The sequence below is a fragment of the Perognathus longimembris genome, chromosome 12 (assembly GCF_023159225.1).
Source record: "Perognathus longimembris pacificus isolate PPM17 chromosome 12, ASM2315922v1, whole genome shotgun sequence".
NCBI classification, from domain to species: Eukaryota; Metazoa; Chordata; class Mammalia; order Rodentia; family Heteromyidae; genus Perognathus; species Perognathus longimembris.
The window spans coordinates 25,866,238-25,886,710 of NC_063172.1; the positions used below are offsets into that span (position 1 = coordinate 25,866,238).

Below are 20,473 nucleotides of genomic sequence, written 5' to 3' on the forward strand. Positions count from 1 at the left end.
TTGTGACCCCTAAAGAGAACTAAAAAGGTACTAAAGTATTTAGCCACCTCCGAAGAGGGAACTCATAGGACCTTACCTCTGGATCAAATATCTTTATTCCAAAAGGAAAGGTCATTTTCCCCAGTGACAAGGAGCAGCAGCAGTATACCTAGGGAGATAGAATGCCTTTTGCCTGATAGAGTTTTAGAACTGGGTGGGGTTTTTTTTGGGCTAGCAGTGAATGAGTATAAAATTTAAGGCAATAACATCTGATAAATTTTTTAATGCTTTTGATAGGCAGGGGTAGATAGAAATAATTTACAACAAAATATTTTTAGAAAAGTTGAATACCTGAAGAGATGGTTTATGTTATTTTTAATTTTTTTTTCATTTTCAAGTGGCTGTAAACAGCAATTACAATTTAGCATGTTCGTTTACGTATCCAGTGCATCTTGATCAGACACCCCTTTCCTCTTCCATTCTCTCTGAATCACAGCAACTTTCCCACATGTTTACATTAATTTGAGGGAGAAATATCCTCTGTGCTTTTAAATGGGAGTCTCTTAGGATCATGTTTTTAATCAGGTAACATAAAACCCTGCTTTTATGAGGGACTTGGGCAGGCCCCTCTCAAAGAAAAAAGAAGGCTAGTTGCAATGTGCTACGTCCCTGTTGGATTAGTGCCTTCAGATACTCTTGGCTAAAGCCCACCAAGAACTCCTTAATCCCCTTTCACCCAACTCTGTACTATCCCTTCAGTAAGTTACTGGAATGCTTCTATGTGGAACAGTGTAGCTCTGCTCTTAAAACAATTAGAATTATTGATGAGGAAAGGTTAAAATATTTATGACTGTGTTTAAAAAAAAAAAAGTAACAACATGTGGACCTCACAGTAATCAGTAGCCTGTGGTTGGTTGGACATTCTTAGAGGCATTCTGTTTGAACCAAGCCATGGTTCCTTCATTTCAATAGTGGCACCAGACTTCCTTACTCTTTGGTAGAAGATTCTTTCTGGTGTCAATCAGATCTCTGTGTTTGACCCTTCTATTACAGTATATTGTTATGATTTCAAAGGTGTTTTGTTTTCCCTACTACGATTTCAATTTGAGGCTTCTTAATATTGTGTTTAAGATTATTACACCTAACTTTATTTTATAAATATTAAAAGTATCTCAGTGTAGTTGTTTCTCTTAATTTTACAAATTTTATCTTGGAAATTAATTTATTCATTATGTTTAATTTTAGGAAATGGTGCACTTGCAGAACATTCTGAAAATGTGCATATTTCAGGAGTGTCAACAGGTAAGTCATTTTTGTAATGTTTAAATTTCATGCATGATTTATATGGTAAATATTAAAAGCCACCTGGTATCTTATAAAGTGATATTTGGCTATTACTGCTTTTGCAACATATAATAGGGAATGAAGTAAGTGGAACATAGAGAAAGTTTCATGAGATAAAAATGATACTTACATGCCTGTGGCTCGATTATACTTTCTCAAAGGATCGGCTTATTTTTCTCATATAAACATTAAACCAAGAGAAAAGCTGGGTAAATTGGATTTGTATTTTCTTTCGATTCAAGGTTATTTGAAATGAAGTGTATTAAAATGTAGTTTTGAATGATGTCCTTAGGATTTAGAACCTTAAGAATTGTTTTGCTTTTTGCTGGTTAATTGAAGATAAGAGTCTCATGGGCTTTGCTGCCCAGGCTGGCTTCAAAACTTGATCCTCAGATCTCAGCCTCCTGAGTGGCTAAGATTACAGGTATGAGCCACCAATGCCTGGCTTGCACAAACAAACTTAAGAGAACTATGTATTAACCTTACTCTCTCTCATATTATAGTATTTTAACACCTCATAAAATACACTCATTTTCTCATTAGTACTTATATATAATTTTAATGCTTGCATAAAATTCTCATCAAGTGGCTACACTTACAATTAATGTTTTTGTACACATGATTGTGTTATTTCTAGTGAATCTTCCTAGTATGGATCATTTTGTAAAAGGCATCTATATCTAGCCCCCCCTTTTTTAATTGCTAAGGCTATATTTATTTAGCATTAATTTTAAGAGTAGAATTATTGTATCAAAGGTCATAAGTAATTTAACAACTCCAGAAGCCTTTTGGCAAGGTGCTTTCAAAAAAAAGGTTTGTACCAATTTACACAGGCCTTTGCAATGTATGAGAGCACTTACATTGGGTATGACCATGTTTTTCTTGTTTCAAAGTTTTTCTCTTTGTATTTCCTTTTCGTTTTCATCTGAAACATGGATCAAGGACAACATGTAGCATTGGTCAAAAACTGCAAAGTTATATTTAGTCACTAGCAAGAGACATCTGATTAACTGTTATTAAGTCCCACAGGAAAGGTGTAAATGGACCACTTTGCCTGCTGCTTACAGGTGTAACCTTCCTATTTCAAAAGTAACTACAAATTGCTATCAAATAATTACAGCCTAAGTTTTATTTTCTTTCAGATCCTTTATAAGAACTTAAAAATTCTAGAATAATGAATGCTCCATCTAGTATTAGATTCTCTCCAGGGAAGCTTCAAAATACAGTGTTATAATATCTAAGCTTAAAACAATAGGTAAAAACAAAATCCAGTTTACTATTGGGTTTTATGGTTATCACAAAATCTTGTTATTGTAACTTATATGTCCTGATTTATATGTCTCTAATTTGAAAAGGCCATTGCTAAATTATTAGTTGTAAAGGCTTATAGTATCAGCATTGTGATACTCCTGCAAGTACTAAAAGAGAATTTTAAAAAAAAAAGTCACTATGTAGCAGGTACTATGTTGTTTAGATAAGTGCTTTGGGGAGGTGTTAGAGCCTTAAGAAGTGAGGACTAGTGGAGGTATTTAAAGAAGACTTAATAAATCATGAGCTCCAAGGTCAGTTTGTTTCTTAAGAACTGATCTCTCTGCCTCATCTCTTCTGTGCTTCTATGCTTTCAGCAAGAGTCACAGCAAACTTCAAATATTAATAGTTTCACACACTTGGGAAATGGAAGTATAGCTTGCTTCACATTTTAGTCTTTTGTAGTGGATAAATTAGAAAATGCCGTCACTGTATCAATAGTCTGTGTGCCCTTCCAGAAAAAAGATTGTCCTCTTCTACCCTTAAAAAATGGTATTAAAGGGTGAATCCTCCCTAGTCTCCTTAGGCTTTGCTAGCAAAGTTCCAAGTTATTCTTACTACTTAGAAACTTTAGAGTTAATGGTAGCTTTCTTTGAAGATAGATCCATTTAGTTTCTTTGTCATCTTCATCTTTATTATATTTCATCATGACCTTGTTTTTCTATTTTCTTCTTTCTTTATGTATATTTTGTACCCTTTCTACCTTTCTTGAATTCCCTTTTACTCTCACATAAATCTTTGTTACTATTTGTTCTGAACATTGGCCTGGAAAGACCAATGGGTTTCCTACTTTAATTAGAGCTAATGTCCAAGTAAAATATTTTAGTTTCTAAATAATGTGACATAGCATAAAGGAATAATCCTATTGCTATCTTTCTTAAATATACACTGAGGTAGAGGAATATTCATGTGCATTATAAGCAACTGGATAGAGGATTTCCTACTTGACCTAAGAAAATATGATTTCTAGTGATTGCTTTGAGACTAATGAGAGTTTTGAATGGAAATGATAGTTCAAAATTTTTCTTCTTATACTTACTCTTAGCTTTTAAATTTTCAGTTAAAACTTTCCCATTCAATTTCAATTATTTCCTGGTTAGCTAGAGATAGTGATCTTGCTGGCTTGTCTGCTGAGGCTCACTTTGAACTAGATTCTCAGATGTCAACCTCCTGAGTAGCTATGGTTACCAGCATGAACCACTGACACTCAGCTTCTCTTCTGACTTTTTTTAAAGAATGAAAAACTAAATTCCGGAATAATTTTTAGGAAATTCTGTTCATGCCCCATCTTTGTGTCCACTCAGCTGTCTTCCAGCCTGAATTTGTTGACTATTGTGATATTTCTGTTGTGAGAGACCTTAGCTCAGGTTCTGTGTGGTCATAAAATTCATTCAAGATGTCTGGTCAACAAATGGTTAAATAAAACAAGATATAGGTAACCAGTCCTGTGAAGTTAGTAGAGAGACTTTTGAAACTGAAGCCATTTCTTCCTAGCCATGGGCTTCCTAAGTTTCCTATTCAGGTTGCAGTCCCCACAAAATTCAGAAAAAGGGCAACTGTAGTAGTTTTTTAACTTTATTCATCTTAGAGATTCCAACACTCATTTGCTCACTTTTCCTGTGTTCTTAATGGCCCATAAACTTTATTCAACACGCTTGCTTTCTAAAGTAATGATCCATCCCATGTTCTATATTTGAGAATACTACTGTCTTTCATCATATACTCAGCTGTCTGGACTTTACCCATCTATTCCTCTTTTTAAAAAAATTAATAACTTTATTTTGGCTCATATTGTCAAAGGTATTAATTTATGGTCTTTTGGCCTTTTTGCTTTGGGCCTGTGGTAAAGCTGGGCTGCATGTTGGAAGCACATATCAGGAAACTGCTTATCTAGTGGTGTCTAGAAAGCACAGGACAGAGAGAAAGGAGACAGGGCCCCAATATCCCCTTCAAGGCACACCCCCAGTAACCTAACTTCCTCCCAAGAAATACCACCTTTTAAAGATGCCACCACCTTCCAGTAGCACCACAGGTTGGCGCACCAAACCTGTGAAGCTTTTTGGGGGGCATTGATACTAAGAAGCAACTTAGTTCTACTTACTGTCCCTAGATAGAGTTTTAGCAGGTAAGAGTTAGTCTTCAGAAGCTTTTAAAATTAAGTATACTCTTCCCCCCCCCCATTAATTTGTTATAGATTCTATACATCTGTGTTGATATAGGACCAATAGGTCACTCTTCATTGAAATTCTGTTTAAGCAGCTTCCTTTTACTCCTTTGATAGCTGTATTCATTATGGAGAGCTCCTTAGTGGACAGGCATTTGCCTTGGTGGGCTAAGTGTCTAGCTTCTGAAACCTAGTGCCCAGACTCCCAACTTTGACACTTGCTTTCTGTTTCTTTGTTGCCTGAAAAATGTTACTTTATGTCTCTGTTTCTTTTGTTCCCCCACTGCTATCTAGGGATGATAAGGCTAAGAATTAAATGAGAATAAGGTCCTGACAGATAATGTGAGCTAAATAAATGTCAGCCGATTTTTTAACATCATAGCTTATAGGATTTATAGGCCAAATTATAGTCACCTTGACTATATACAGAGGTATTGCACTTCAGAGCTATGAACTTATCATTTGCAACAGAAATCTGATCAGCAGCACTTTGTCAAACTGTTATTGATTGGTCCTCTAAGTTGACAGTTGGACAGTAGATATGATATTCAGGGGAGTCATTTAACTACATATTCTAATTTTTCAATGTGTCATTGCCATTTAATGTTCTTTTTTTTTTTCCAAGAGAAACTATTTATGTGGTTTAACTGCAACAAGGGGCAGCACAGGAGAGTGTTGGGCTAACTCAAAAAGTGACTCGTGGCTCTAATCCAAGCTACTTAGGAGTCTGAGATCTGAGGATCAAGGTTCAAAGCTAACCTGGGCAGGAAAGCCTGTGAGAGTCTTATCTCCAAGTAACCACTAAAAAGTGAGATGTGGAGCTATGGCTCAAGTGGTAGCTCATTAGTCTTGAGCAGAAAAACTCAGGACAACATCCAGGCCCTGAGTAGAAGCTCCAGAATTGTCACCTAAACAGAGGGGGGGGGGGAGGGAGAGGGAGAAGGAGAAGAAGAAGGAGGAGGAGGAGGAAAGAAAGAAGGAAAAAGGAAAAAGACGAAAGGGGAAGGGGAAAGGAAATGAAAGGGAAGGGAAGGGAAAGGAAAGGAAAGGAAGCAGAGCTTCCTTCCATGGCCAGGGAGGTATATGTGAGGCATGAATGCAGCATGCACTAGTTTTTAGTAGAATTATATTAGCAATAATCACAGCCCACTTTCAGTTTCACCAGTCACTGGCTGAGTTATTGAGAAAGTATTTTCTCTCCCATCTTCAGTGGGAATAGCTGCAAGGCTATGTAAAGTTCACTCACACTTGTCTTTCCCAAGATGCTGTCTTCTAAGTGCAGGTTGTCTGAAACAGTTGTGATTTAAGAAAAGCTTTCTGGAGCAGGAATCATGGCTTCAGGTATAGTGGTCCTTGCCAATGACAAGGAATAATTGTAAAATATGCAAAACAGCTTGTGCTTTCCTGGGGGTACAAGCCTCTTTCCAGATAACTGGCAGTTCCCAGCTTCAGGCTGCCTGACCTAAGAGAAGGACCCAACTTTACATTCAAAGACCTGAAATGGCCCATTTCTGATACTTTCACTGTGGGCATCTGATTTATCTAGAGCCCTGACTGACTGAGGCACAGAAGCAAGTTCTGTGTATCTGAATCACTCTTTCACTCTTCCTGTGTGTTTCGTTACTGTCCTAGGACTACAACCAACCCATGGACATTGTAGGCCACAGACTTCAGAGTCAGGGGACAGGTTTTTAACTACCCTTCACTGTCCCAGTTCATCTCATCCTGTTGACTTTTGGGCTGTTGCTCAAGCAGAAACAGCCAGAATCGGTGGTCTCGCCAGGAGAAGGCCTTCTGAGTGACTCACTGTGAGGCCATCGTGGCCAGTGCTTGTCATGAAGAGATCACATGGTGAGAGAAGGTGCAGGAGAGGCTTCTGAGTATTTTCAGAAATTGGAATTTCCTTGTGTTCATAAGCTAATGAAACTAGATGAATTTATAAGACTCTGTAGTCTAAAAAAAATAACCACCATTACCCGTAAACACTATCATTTCCTTATGATCAGAGTGAGTTTGTTTTTATTCCATAGTAAAATGAGGAGCTTTTATATTTTATTTTTAGCTGATCTCTTTGCAACATTACTTTCTCACAAAATGATACGCATCCTTCTTTTCACAGTAACTCCACCTTGGTTTGATTAGTGTTTATGGAATTATTTCATTAAATTATTCTAACCAATTTAGGATGTGTTTTTTAAATTTATGCTATATCTGCTTCTATATTAAAGAAAAAATTATTGGCTTATAATCAAGTCCCTCCCTGTTCTAAACTTATAAAATACATTTTTTAATTTTTATTTTTTACTGTTATTATAAGGATAATATACAGAGGAGTTACAGTTACATAAGTTAGGCAAAGAGTGCAGTTCTTTTTGGACAGTGTCACTTCTTCCCTTGCTCTCTCCTTGTTTTTCCCTTTTATTCCCACCCCCACCCACAAGTTGTATAGTTCATTTTCAACAGTGTCTAGTAAGTACCACATATAATACATTTTTCATGAATTTAGTCTTCTATTTAAAGCTGCTATGCATTTAACTATGTATGACATATAGTTTTAAATTACTTTAAATATACATTTTATCATTTCATTATTTCTATATTGTCTTGTGTGCTCACAGGTGAATTGTTTCTTAGATTCGGCTAATCAGATATCATTGTTACAAATTGCCTCAGAAAATTAAGTGGTCAGTGAACATAGCTTACTTTTGCTTCTATTTTAGTTTTACTATTTATTAAAACCTAACACACAGTTTTCATGTCCCTTTTAATCTCAACTACTTTTTGCAGTAAGGTGTCAAAGGTTGTCAGTTTTGAAAAGAAACCTAGGATTTTATCTTTTGAACAGGAAATTGTACTTACTTTTTTTCTTTTAAGGTATGTAAGCTCTAATCATAAATTTCTTTACCTCTTTTTTTTCCTAAACTTTAAAAAAGTATGAAATCCTAAATTGAAAGGCATTTTATTTGACATTTTGAAGTGGCCCTCTCTTCTCCTGTGTATTCTCTTGAACAAAGACCATGTGAACACTTAAAATCTTTTTATTTGAAAGTTTTTGTATATTTATTTGTCAGTTTTCTATTTCACTCTTTTTTCTATTAAAAATGCCATTGTCTTTAAGTAGTTTTACAAAGGAAGTACCATATAACAACGCACTTTATAAATATAATGCGTCTTGATCAGTGCCATGCCTTTTGGCATTCTCAATCCCACCTCCCTTGACTCACCCTTCCCTTATTTTTCTTAATTTAGTGTTATATGCACTGAATTTTTTACTGCATTCCACCTCTTCCCCCTTCATTGGTCTCCTCTCTCCAGAACTTACCCTGCCAGGTTGTACCTATTTCCTGGTGTTGATTTTGTTGGGCTTTGACCTAGTCTTTCTAAAAGATCATACTATTTGAGCTCTGCATAGAGTCTATTGTACTTCAGTTACTTCATTTGTAACCACTTGCTTACCACCCAGTGTGTTTACTTATGGATTTATAGGCACATTCTAGCTACCACAAATGAGGGAAATCATACAACCTTTATTTCTCTGGATCTGGCATACTTCAGTTATGTTTTTTTTCCCAAGTATTTCTGGTTCTTTACAAATGGTTCAATACCATTCTTTCTTTCTTTTCTTTTCTTTTTTTTTTTTTTGCCAGTCCTGGCCCTTGGACTGGGCCTGAGCACTGTCCCTGGCTTCCTTTTGCTCAAGGCTAGCACGCTGCCACTTGAGCTACAGCGCCACTTCTGGCCATTTTCTATATACGTGGTACTTGGGAATCGAACCCAGGGCTTCATGTATATGAAGGCCATATTCCCAGCCCCCATTCTTTCTAATGGGTAAATTTCTATTGTATGTACTCTGGAAAGCAGTGTGAAGGTTCTTCAAACAAATAAAACTATCCTATGACCCAACAATCCCACTCCTGGGCATTTATCCAATAGAAGACAACGTTACAGAAATGCCTCGAGCACAACCATATTGGTTATAGCACTATGCACCATAGCCAAGGTATGGATCAGCCCAGATGCCCCTCGGATGAACGGATCAAGAAAATGTGGTATACATGCACAATGGTATCATACTAGAATTCTTTCTTTTGGGGCAGTATTAGAGTTTGAATTCAGACCTGCACTAGACCAGATGTGCTATTGCTTGAGCCACACCTCTAGCCCTTTTACACTGGTTGCTTTTGAAGTAGAGTCGCTCCTGGGCCACAATAGCGGTGTATCATCACTTCTACCCTTTTTATTAAGATGGGAGTCTCATGCCCTTTTTGCCCCAGAACTGTGACCCTGCCAATCTCAGCCTTCCAAATTGCTAGGATGGCGTGTGTGTCTAGCTGTTGAATGGAATGGTTTTCAATGCCCTTTACCCAGGCTGAACTAAACCACAATTCTTCCAGTCTTTGCCTTCAGATTAGCTAGGATTATAAGCATAAACTACCAGTGTCCGGCAACACTTTCATTTTTTAAAAAATAGCTCTAATACATCAGTCTAGTTTTAAAACCACATATCTGTGCTTTTCCATGAGAGTATTGAACTGTTTTCAGTAAAAGCACATTGAAGTATTGAGCATTTTTCAGTCAGTTTTTACCTAATTTTCTAAACTATATAGTAACATTACTAGTATATTTTTTTTTTGCCAGTCCTGGAGCTTGAACTCAGGGCCTGAGCACTGTCCCTGAATACTAGACCCATTGTGAATTAAATTAACAGACTTTTTGAGTGGCTATTAGATAACTTAATCCAAAAGAAGATACTATCTACATTGAAAGTTTCTCTTTGTTGTTATTTTAGGGTGGTTTTGTATGTGTGATTTTTGTTTTGTTTTGTTTTTTGTTTTTAAAACAAGGTCTCATTGTATAGCCCAGGTAGCCCCAAACTCAACATTCTCCCAGCCTCCACCTCTCAGGTACTGTTAGTACCCTCATATCCAGTGAAAGTTGGTATTTTTTTAACCAATACTATGAAGCCCTTTAATCTGGGTGAGGGAGAGGCTTCTATTTCTAGAGTTAAGGGGAATTTATAGAAAGTGTATTTGTTATATAATCATCTAAAAAGCTTGGATTTTGTTTAAAGCTAAGGACACTGAGTAAAGTAAGTTCAGTAGAATAAAATTATAGTTGAGTTTGTGTATCAGAGCTGAAGTGTTACAATGAGTAGGGACTAGGAAGTTATATCTAAGACACTGAAATAATGAAAGAAATAGGGTGCAGAGAAAAGCAGTTGGAAGATTAAGGCAGGTAGGATGTAGTCAATAAAACATCCTCTGGTTATCTAAGAGGTAGCAAAAAGTAAGCTGTATTTCTAACTCATATTTTTAGTTTTGACATTATGAGGTCTTCCTTTATTCTAATTTTCTGTCCTTAAAAATCCCAAGATTGCTTGTAGGTTTTTGTTGTTTATTTTGTTTTGTTTTGTTTTGTTTTGTGGGGTTTGAACTTGGCCTGGTCATTGTCCCAGAGCTCTTTTGCTCAAGGCTAACATGTTACCACTTTGAGCCACAGCACCACTTTTTTGATTGGTTAAATGAGAGTCTCACCGGGGACTTTGCAGTCCAGACTGGCTTTGAACCTGGGTCCTCAGATCTCAGTCTCTTGAGTAGTTATGACTACAGGTATGAGCCACAGGTGCCTAGCTGCTTGTAGTATTTTTAAAGCTCCTTTTTACTTGACGCAGGCAAATGTGAAAATTCAGTGAAAATTCAGAATAGGGAATAAATAAAAGGATTTTGGAAACACATAGATCTGATCCTAATGAACTTGGGGTTGGAATGTCCAGTGGATATTTCATTAAGAATAGTTTCCAGGTTCAAGAGTTTACGCACAGAAATAGAACTAGAGGGGTGTTCTCAGCAAAGTCAAGGTAGAAGAAAAGAAAGTAAATGTCAAGTGCTCTGGAAAGATCAAGTACCTTGGGAACGGAGAGTGCACTGGATTTGTCAGTGAGATGAGTAATAAATGGCCTTTGCTTGCTAGTATGGTTTCTATGGAGTAGGGTAAGAATTGAAAATCTGATTTCAGTATGTCAGAAAAAAATGCAAAGTGAGAAAGTGAAAAATGTAATGGTGCCTTCTCATGACCTTGTGAAAATACTTCATGATAATGAGGTAAGGAGGGCTGAGACAGACCAGAGAAATTCACATAGCTGCTCCTTATTTTAACACATGAAAAAGTTTTAACACCCAATAAGTTGTAATAGTTTATAGTGTAACAAAGCTAGGAAGTAGCAGATGAAGCAAACAGCATCTAGGTTAATGATTCCATATCCACCAGTATGTATAGGCAAACTCTTAACCCAGAACAGAGGGGAAACTTCAGTGGTTTCTTTTGGGATCAAATCTATTTTTTCCTAAATACAGAAGAAAATAAGTTGTGATTAGCATTTATGTCCAGTACTTGGGAAAACGTGTTGATTAAAAAGTACCTGACTCATCATAAAGAAATGACTGATAAATATTTAAGGAGCTAGCATGTTTAGCATGATTGAAGCATTATGCAGTGGTATCAAAACATTATTTTGATACATGTATCAAAACATTACAGGTTACTTCCTGCATATATACAGTTCTTGTGTTTTTATATATTAATTAAATAATATATATTTTAAAAGCCACTAGAACAAAATATCAAATTCATCCATTTTGCAAATGTGTAAAATGAAGTCCACGTTTCTGTTCATAATAAATTCAAGCAGAAACTTCGTTGCTATAGTGGGTTTTTTTTTTAGTTAGGGAGAAATCATTGATATTTTAAAATCACACTAATCAAAGTGCTTGTTAAACTAGAAATGTAAAAAAAATGGATCTTAATAGTTTCTTTGTCAGCTCTACTGGGGTTTGAATTTGGGGCCCTTCCCCTTTGCTAGGCAGGCCCTCTATTGCTTGAGTCACACCTCCCTCCCTTAAAATAACCATTCTTGTTTGTGGTGGCATAGCTTATCCTGTGCAGTTGTATGGAAAAAAAAAATTTGTATCATGTTTCTGAGCATCATGAGAGATTTACTTCAGTTTTTGATATAAGAGCACCACCTAAAGGCTGGTCAGGTATATGGAAATACACTTTTAAATAAAACAAAACCTGATAAATTCTTTCAAGTTTATTTTCTGTAATTAGTCGATTGTGTATTTAAAAGTTGTCTGCTTTGTGAGACAATGCTCCCATATAATTTTATGCTACATATCACTGCTGTTAAATCAGCTAATGAGTATTTGAGTATGTATATGCTGATATGGTACTATAATTCTGAGTTAATATAATTAAACTGAAAATTATGTTACTAGCTTTAATGTAGCTTAATTTGAATGAAAATGAACAATTTTTCACAGTGGGAGAATAATTTTCCGTATTGTGATTATTTTTGCCCGTTTATTTGTACGTTTATTTCTTCATGAATTTAAATTTTTCTTTAGTATGTTTTGCTAAGAAACAAAAAAGAAATCTTGTTACCTTTTTTATTAAATTCTTGTTAAAGTAACTCAAAGCAAAGAAGATGCTCAACTAATATTTTATTATCAGCTCTTAAAATAGAATTGCATTTGGGAAAAGCTGGGTTTTTACTCTAATATATCATTCATTAAAATTTTTCTTATAAGGGAATTTACTCTTAATAAAACTTAAAGAGCAAGAGAAAAAACAAACAGCAAAGGAAGTATTGGCTGTGCTGGCAGTGGAGATGATTGCTAAGCCCTTTTTTGCTGGGCCTGTGTATCTTGTGCAATGACTCCCTGTCTTCTGAAAGTGATTAAAATCAAGATCCCCTTTGTAATATACTCAGATTCCATAGTAGACACTTTTTTGGCATGAACATATTTTCTACAGCAAGTTATATTTTTAAAACATTGATTGCCTATTTTTCCAGTGAAAGGTTACTTTGTGGAAATGTAGCTTGACTTTTTTAGGAAAAAAGTTTTTAAAATAATACAGTATATTTTCCAGCATTCTTAATCTAAGTTAAAAGGACTCTATAATATCTATTACAAAAAGGAACATTTTTTTAAATTACAATTACAGTAAGGGTATTTGGCTATCTACAAAGTAGGTTTCCTGGTTTTTAAACTCAGAGCAGAACATAAAGAGCATGGTAACTCAGGCTGTATTATTTGCCAGGTACCTTGATTCATTCACCCATTCAACATCTCAGTGGCTATGAAAATAAATTTACTAATTATAATATTATACATCTTTCCTTGTAATACGGTTGAAGAGTATTAATAGCATACATTTCTACTTTGCAGGAATTTCTAACATTTTGCTGTCTTTATCCAACCATTCATTAACTTATTAACAAAAACTTTCATCTAGTATCTTACTATGCGTGCTTCTATATAAAGAGCTATAAAAGCAACATGGTGATCCTAAAGATCTGAATGTGGTCATTCAGTAAATATTGAACTTTAGTTAATTTACAATAAGATAAATACAAGTGAGCTTGAGAAATATGGATGAGATGGGCATTGCATACCTGTAATTCTAGCTGTTCAGACTAAGATCCAGAGGATGAGGTTCAAAGCCAGTCTAGGCAGAAAAGTCTGGGAGGTTTCATTTCCAGGATAACAAGTGAAAAGCTGAGCTGGAGGCATGGCTCAAATGGTGGAGCACCAGACATATATGCACAGCACCCTGCGTTCAAGCCCCAGTCCTGAAAAAGTAAAACAGATGAATGATTCTGTTACTGTCTTGCAATCCTGACTTAAGTGATCCAATTTAAAACATTTCTTGACTGCCCAAAGTATGTATGTACTTAATTAGGATGAAGTTCTTTGTCTAAAAAGGAAGAAATTAAATATCACATTAGAACAGAAGCTTTCTTAGGATTGATAAACCATGTCTTATTGCACATAATTTAATGCCTAAAATGTGGAGGTCTTTTCATAAATGTTGATTTATTTTGTTCTGTGTTGTAAAACATAATAATTTGCTAAGGTTGCTTTGGCCATCTTCCAGCTTGTGGAGAGACCCCAGAACAAATTCGAGCACCAAGTGGAATAATCACAAGTCCAGGCTGGCCTTCTGAATATCCTGCCAAAATCAACTGTAGCTGGCTCATTAGGGCAAACCCAGGGGAAATTATTACTATAAGGTAATTCTTTTTTATTACTATGTAATATCTTATTACAATGTAAATGCAGTTTCCAAATTAGAATTTGTAAGGTATGGTGATTGAAAAAGATTTTCCAGAAATACAAATAAGTTGTGATGATCAGTGCCATCTTAAGAGTTAGAACAATACTTAAAACATGTGTTTTAAGTAATCTTGGGCAATGGATAAATAAAAATTTACTAATCCCCTTGATGATCAAGCTCATAACCTTTGTCTCATTAGGTGAGTCCTCTATAAAAAGAAGTTAAAACATGATTTGTGCATATCTGTATATGTGAAACTTTAAACAAGCTTATGATAATGCTATGTCTAGAAAAATCTTTTTTGTTTTGGGATTTTTTTCCCCTTTTCCCTTTTTGTAACTGCAACAAAAAAATGTTAAGAATACAAAATGAGATCTGGGCATATAACCCAGTAGTATAGTTCTTGCCTACTATATATATAGGCTTCTGTGTTCAGAGAGAGGAAGAAAAGGAGGACGAAGAGGAAAGGAGAAAGAAAAGGGAAGGTAGACACTACAAAACAAAAGACAAACATAAGTTTAAGTTTCTGACACTATAATAAGAAAAGTTAGGATTCATTTTAACCAGACACAGTGTTCCACACCAGTAATCCCAGCTGCTTGGCTTGGGATGCAGAGGCAGAAGGATGGCCGGCCCGTCAAAGCCCAAACATGGCCCTCAGGAAAAACAAAAAACAAAGAAAGACATCTTACCTGAAAAATAAAGTAAAAAGGATGAAGATTCATAGTACTTGCCTAGGGATTTCACGGCTCTGATTTAGCAACCTACCTTCTCATCTTTTTTCATCTTCCTTATTTTTTATTTCCTTTTTATTTACAATACTGAGGTATAAAACTCATTGTGGGCACTCTACTATGGCCCACAACCTCTGTTTTATATTTTTAAACTAATAAGAGGACCATTCTCTTGAGAAACATAACTGTCTTCTATTTCATTTTTGTGGGAAAGGGCCATTTGTATCTCTTGTAGTCTGTTCTAGGCAGATTGATCAAGAAGGAAAAAACAGCATGTTATGTTTCTGCAGTACTACCATTAGAATTTGACAAATATGACAAATAGACCTATTTTCTGTTACATATAATATGACAAAGTCTAAGTGTGCTAAATATAACATTACAAACTAATTATATTAAATATAGCTGTCAAGCATTTTAAAGCCCTAATAAAATAACATTCTTGCCAAATATTAGACTTCTAGCATAAAATAACTAGAATTTAAACCTTTTTTTTTTTTTGGTTATTTTGTTTTGTTTTTTGCCAGTCTTGGGACTTGAACTCGGACCTGGGCATTGTCTCTGAGCTTATTTTGGTAAAGGTTAGCACTCTACTACTTAAGCTACAGCTCCACTTTCAGCTTTTTTGTTACTTATTGGAGGTAAGAGTCTCACAGACTTTACTGTCTGGGCTTCTTCAAACTGTGATCCTCAATCTCAGCCTCTTGAAGTAGCTAGGATTACATGAGCCACCAGACCCCAGCCAGATTTTAATCTTTTAACCTAAGGATTAAAGTTCAGTTTATCAGGCCACTATGCAAAACTTAGAAATTAATGCCAGCCCAGAAGAATTATATGGAGATGCCATCTTATTTTGATTTGTGTTAGAGCAAGATGCAAAAGAAAATCAGGCATAATACTAAAATGTAGGACTAAAGTGGAGGTGAATCCTAGATCTACAGGAAGATATCCTAAATTGCAGACGGTAATAATTTTGGGTTTAAATTGATTTTTAAAAAGTGTAGTAATAAAGGCATTCTTATAGAAATAATCAAAATACTTTTAAGTAATACATAGATATATGTAAAGTAATTTTTACATGTGATTATTATTATAAACCCTTACTCTATTCAAATGAATCTTATTCCATAACCAAATGCAGCTCATTCTAACATGCAAATGAGTTAGTTAGTATTAGGAAATTTTACATTGATTTAACTATTAAGAAGTAAAAATAAAATGCATATGATTATCAGGAATAGATTAGATGCTTTAAAGCATTTTGATATAAAGAAGATCTGCATTCATTCCTGAATATAAAATAAAATTAAAATCTTTACTAAAATTAAATTCGAAACACAGTTTTTAAAAATCTGGATTAAAGAGGGAAACGAATTACAGAGTACAAACGAGCAATGTCAAGAGCTCTCTGTATAAAGCTGGCTGAAATTGGTAACATAAAGATAATTTTACTTGTATTCTCCCTGAAATCCCAGAAAAAAAAAAAGGATTGAGTCCTAGAATCTGATTGTGAATCCAGCTATTTTGCTCAAGAAAGCAGAAAAAAACATCCACAAACCACTACCCGAACCCTAACTAACATAAATGAATTTACCACTTTCTGAATCCATGGAGGATCTGTAACTCACGAATGGAGGCCCACTTTGGGAACATAGGGGGAGAGAGAGAGGAAAGGAAAAGGACCAAGAAAAAAACTTATATAAAATAAGCTCACAGCCCCAAATCTAAGAAAAATAGCAAGTAAAATTAACCTGGAAGCCAAAAATGATGGCACGCAGTTATAAGTGCAGGATTCTGGAGGCTGAGTCGGAAAGATCATGATTTCAAGCCTAGCCTAGGCTACATATCAAGCCCTGTCTCTGAAAAAAAAAAAAATCAACCTGGAATTTTATAAATATATTAAAGACATTGTAAGATTTATGATGTCAGGAAGATCTTAACCTTTATCTTTAGCAAAATCTATGATTTCTTTTCAGTACGTTATTTAATTCAAAAAAGGTAACATAACTGTAATTGTATTAAAATACAGTTATATATTTTTAAATCGTCACATAATAATATATACTTACTAACACGTTGACATAAGCAAGTGACAGTTTAATTACTTCTGTAATGTCAAAGTAACTTAAGTATTTAGATAGTTATAAAACTGAAAGTTAATAAGAAAATAATTGATTTCTAATGGTGATAGAATGGAAAGTACTATAAATACTATTGTAGTTGGTTGTTTATATTATTATTCTTTTTTTTTTTTTTTTTTTGCCAGTTCTGGACCTGGGGCTTAGACTCAGGGCCTGAGCCCTGTCCCTGGCTTCTTTTTGCTCAAGGCTAGCACTCTACCACTTGAGCCACAGTGCACTTATGGCTTTTTCCATATATGTGATCCTGAGGAATCGGACCCAAGGCTTCATGTATACAAGGCAATCACTCTACCACTAGGCTATATTCCCAGCCCCTGTTTTTTATATTGTAATTGAAAGAAATAATAAATTTCAGTTAGAGGCTAATGAACATAAAGTTATAAGTTGTGCATAATTTGAAAATTTAGAAAAACAAATACTGAATGCTCTCCTACTTAGCCTTCATTAGAAAATAAAAGTGTGTTTTAGAATTTGAACTAAAAATACCTGACAATAATACAGAGGAAAGAAATAGGAATAACAATCTTGAACTTCTTTTTTTTTTTTTTTTTTTTTTGGCCAGTCCTGGGGCTTGGACTCAGGGCCTGAGCACTGTCCCTTGCTCAAGGCTAGCACTCTGCCACTTGAGCCACAGCGCCACTTCTGGCCATTTTCTGTATATGTGGTGCTGGGGAATCGAACCCAGGGCCTCATGTATACGAGGCAAGCACACTTGCCACTAGGCCATATCCCCAGCCCCTATCTTGAACTTCTTGTTGAGGAACAGAACCTTTACAAAAAAAAATGTTAATGTAGCCAAACATCTGTGCTCACTCCTGCAGTTCTAGTGTCTCCGGAGAATGAGGTCTAGAGGATCATGGTTTGAAGCCAGCTTAGGCAAAACAATTGGTATGATTCTATTTCCAACTAACCACCAAAAAGCTGGGCTAGAGACATGGCTCAAGTGGCAGAGTCAAGAGCCAAGCACAGCAAGCTAAGCAAGCATAAGGCCCTGAGTTCAAGCCCCCCAGTACTGGCAGGAAAAACAAAATTAAAAATAAAAAGAAATACACACAGACACACACGCACGCACACACACACACACACACACACACACACACACACACACACACATACAGAGAGAGATAGAAGAATGAAGGAGAAAAGAGGAACAGTCAAATGGACACTCTCAATCAAATGTATTAATTCAAATCTTTAAAAAGTAGATTGAGCAGTCAGTTTTATTGATTGGTTTGCATGGTCTTACTATAGACTGCTTTGTAGCAGCACAATGAAAACAAAACTAACAAAGAAAGTGTTAAGGGAGAAGACAGAAAAAGCTTTGGAGATGCTAATCAAGAGAAAGATAATCTAGGAAGAGTAACAGCAGATAGAATACAGCTTGAGGCATAATTATTAGTAGGAAATGAGCTTATTTCCTAGAAAGATAAAACAATAGCAAATTTGGCTTATCTAATAATGTAGCCTAAAATACGTGCAAAGCAAAATGTGGAGAATTGCCAAGCAAATTTGACGAATCCACAATTAAGGAAGAAGGGTTTTAAATGCACCTTTACTACTTAAATTTCTTTCAACCATCAGTGAATGCACATGGTTTTATAGGTATATGGGACTTTTTTTTTAACAATTATGAAATCACAGCTGAATTCTTCATGCATTTCAAAACCTACAACGTTCACATTTTGCAGCTTATTGCTGCACAGTTAAAATAGAGTAGCAAAACTTGTGTTTGGAAATTTATTCCTCAGAAACACCAGAAACACTTGAATCTTGCCTTAAAGAAGAAATGGGATTAATTTTTTTTTTTAGAGGGTGGTACTGGGGATTGAACTCAAGGCCTTGCACTAGCTAGGCAGGTGCTGTACCATTTGACTCATGCCTCCCAATTCTCTTGCTTTTAGTTCTGTGATTCTTCTATCTCTGCCTCCAGAGTTGCTGGAATGACATGTGCATACTACCACGAATGGCTTTTAAATGTTTTATTAAATAACTTAAGAGAAAGTATTGTATATATATCAAAACTGTTGAGAGTACATCAAAAGAATACATAGCAAAAAGTATTCCAGTTTAAGCATTTCTTGATTTAAAAATTAGTAAGATGGAAAATAAGTAAGCTCAACATTTAATTAAGTGGTTTAGAGAAAGAATTATGGAGTAAATCTTAAACTTTAGAAAAGGAAAGAGCCAGGCAGTGGTTGCTTAACACCTGTAATTTAGCTCCTCAGGAGGATGAGATCCAGGGGATTGTAGTTCAAAGCCAGCCAGGGGGGGAAATGCACAATAAATAAAAACAATCGATTTTAAAAGTCAGAAAAGATTATTCTAGTTTTATTTTGACCTTTTTTATATAGTTTGATGGAATGAATCCTATATTAGGTTCTCTAGAAGGACAGAACTAGTGACATATACATATAAATGCATGTCTATATGTATAATTAATCATTGTTAAAGAGCATAGGATTTATTAGATTGGTTTACATGATTGGTGTGTGGACAGCTCCACAATGGCCATCTGGCAGGTGCTAGAAAAAAGTTGTTTGTCATAAGCAGTGGCTGATTTTTGTATGTGTTCTTATTTATTATTTGACTTTCTTTGTACTTTATTTGTGCCCACATTTTGTGAACTACATAATGTTTCCAAAGTGATTTGTATAAAAAAATTCTCAAAATCATTTTCAAAGTCTTTTGTTTCCTCATTTTTTTGTTTCTTTGTTCCTATTTGCCTTATAAAAAAGTATAAGCTATAAACTGTCTCCTAAGCAAGCAGATGAGCCAGACTAATCTAAGACAAAGCTGACTCTCTCTGTGTATGGTTCAATTCAGCAGGTGACAGACACATTGGTGTTTCTGGTTCAAACACAGACGGTTTAGGATGTTGCAGATTAATGGGTTTTTCTAAATAGACTCACAGAAGAAAAGGAAAAAGGTGTCAACCTATTACCTAGTTTTGAGCATTGGCTTGGAATTTCATATCACCTTATAAAAAAGAAGTACTATTCTGGAATTGGATACAAATATAGAAGCACAGGAGCAATATTATTATTTGTTAATAATGTGGTTATTATGATTTATTAATGATGTGTTAATAGTTTGTTAATAATGATATACCTGAGAAACCCAGGAAAACCAAGGAATTTATGAAGGTTTATAATAATGTCCTGTGTAACATTGAGTATTAGGAATTTTTTCCAAATATTTTTTAAATAAACTTTTCAAAATGTTTTGTAGTTTTCAGGACTTTGATATTCAAGGGTCTAGAAGATGCAGTTTGGACTGGTTAACCATAGAAACATACAAAAATATTGAAAGTTACAGAGCATGTGGTTCCACAATTCCACCTCCATATATCTCTTCACAAGACCATGTTTGGATCAGGTTCCATTCGGATGACAGCATCTCTAGAAAAGGCTTCAGACTGGCATATTTTTCAGGTGTGTTTCTTAAAAGAACAATGCTATTGAACCAAGTTCTGTAGTATTAACTGTTTGATTGCTTCGGAGCTAATCTGTGTCCACTTAACTGAGTAAAGGCATCTGAGATGAAGATTAGACACTAAAGTCAAGTACCTGAGAACTCTATCTCCGAAAGGTGGTTTGTATAATCCTAATAAAATGATTTAGTTCATAAATTGAGGTCAATTTTTTCCGAACATCGTAAATGCTTTTATTTTAAATGTAGCCCTTCCT

General features: G+C 35.2%; 1 protein-coding gene across 2 annotated transcripts in view; it reads left to right on the forward strand.

Moving 5' to 3' along the window:
- Lrp12 (LDL receptor related protein 12) overlaps nucleotides 1–20,473 on the forward strand; it is a 54,857-nt gene that overhangs the window by 23,910 nt on the left and 10,474 nt on the right. Inside the window, exons 2-4 of one of the 2 annotated variants that reach the window (XM_048358494.1) lie at nucleotides 1,225–1,281; nucleotides 13,733–13,868; nucleotides 20,016–20,218. In XM_048358494.1, the coding sequence (XP_048214451.1) occupies nucleotides 1,225–1,281; nucleotides 13,733–13,868; nucleotides 20,016–20,218 (396 nt within the window). The remainder of the gene's footprint in view (nucleotides 1–1,224; nucleotides 1,282–13,732; nucleotides 13,869–20,015; nucleotides 20,219–20,473) is intronic. The other variant, XM_048358495.1, reaches the window with a different exon arrangement.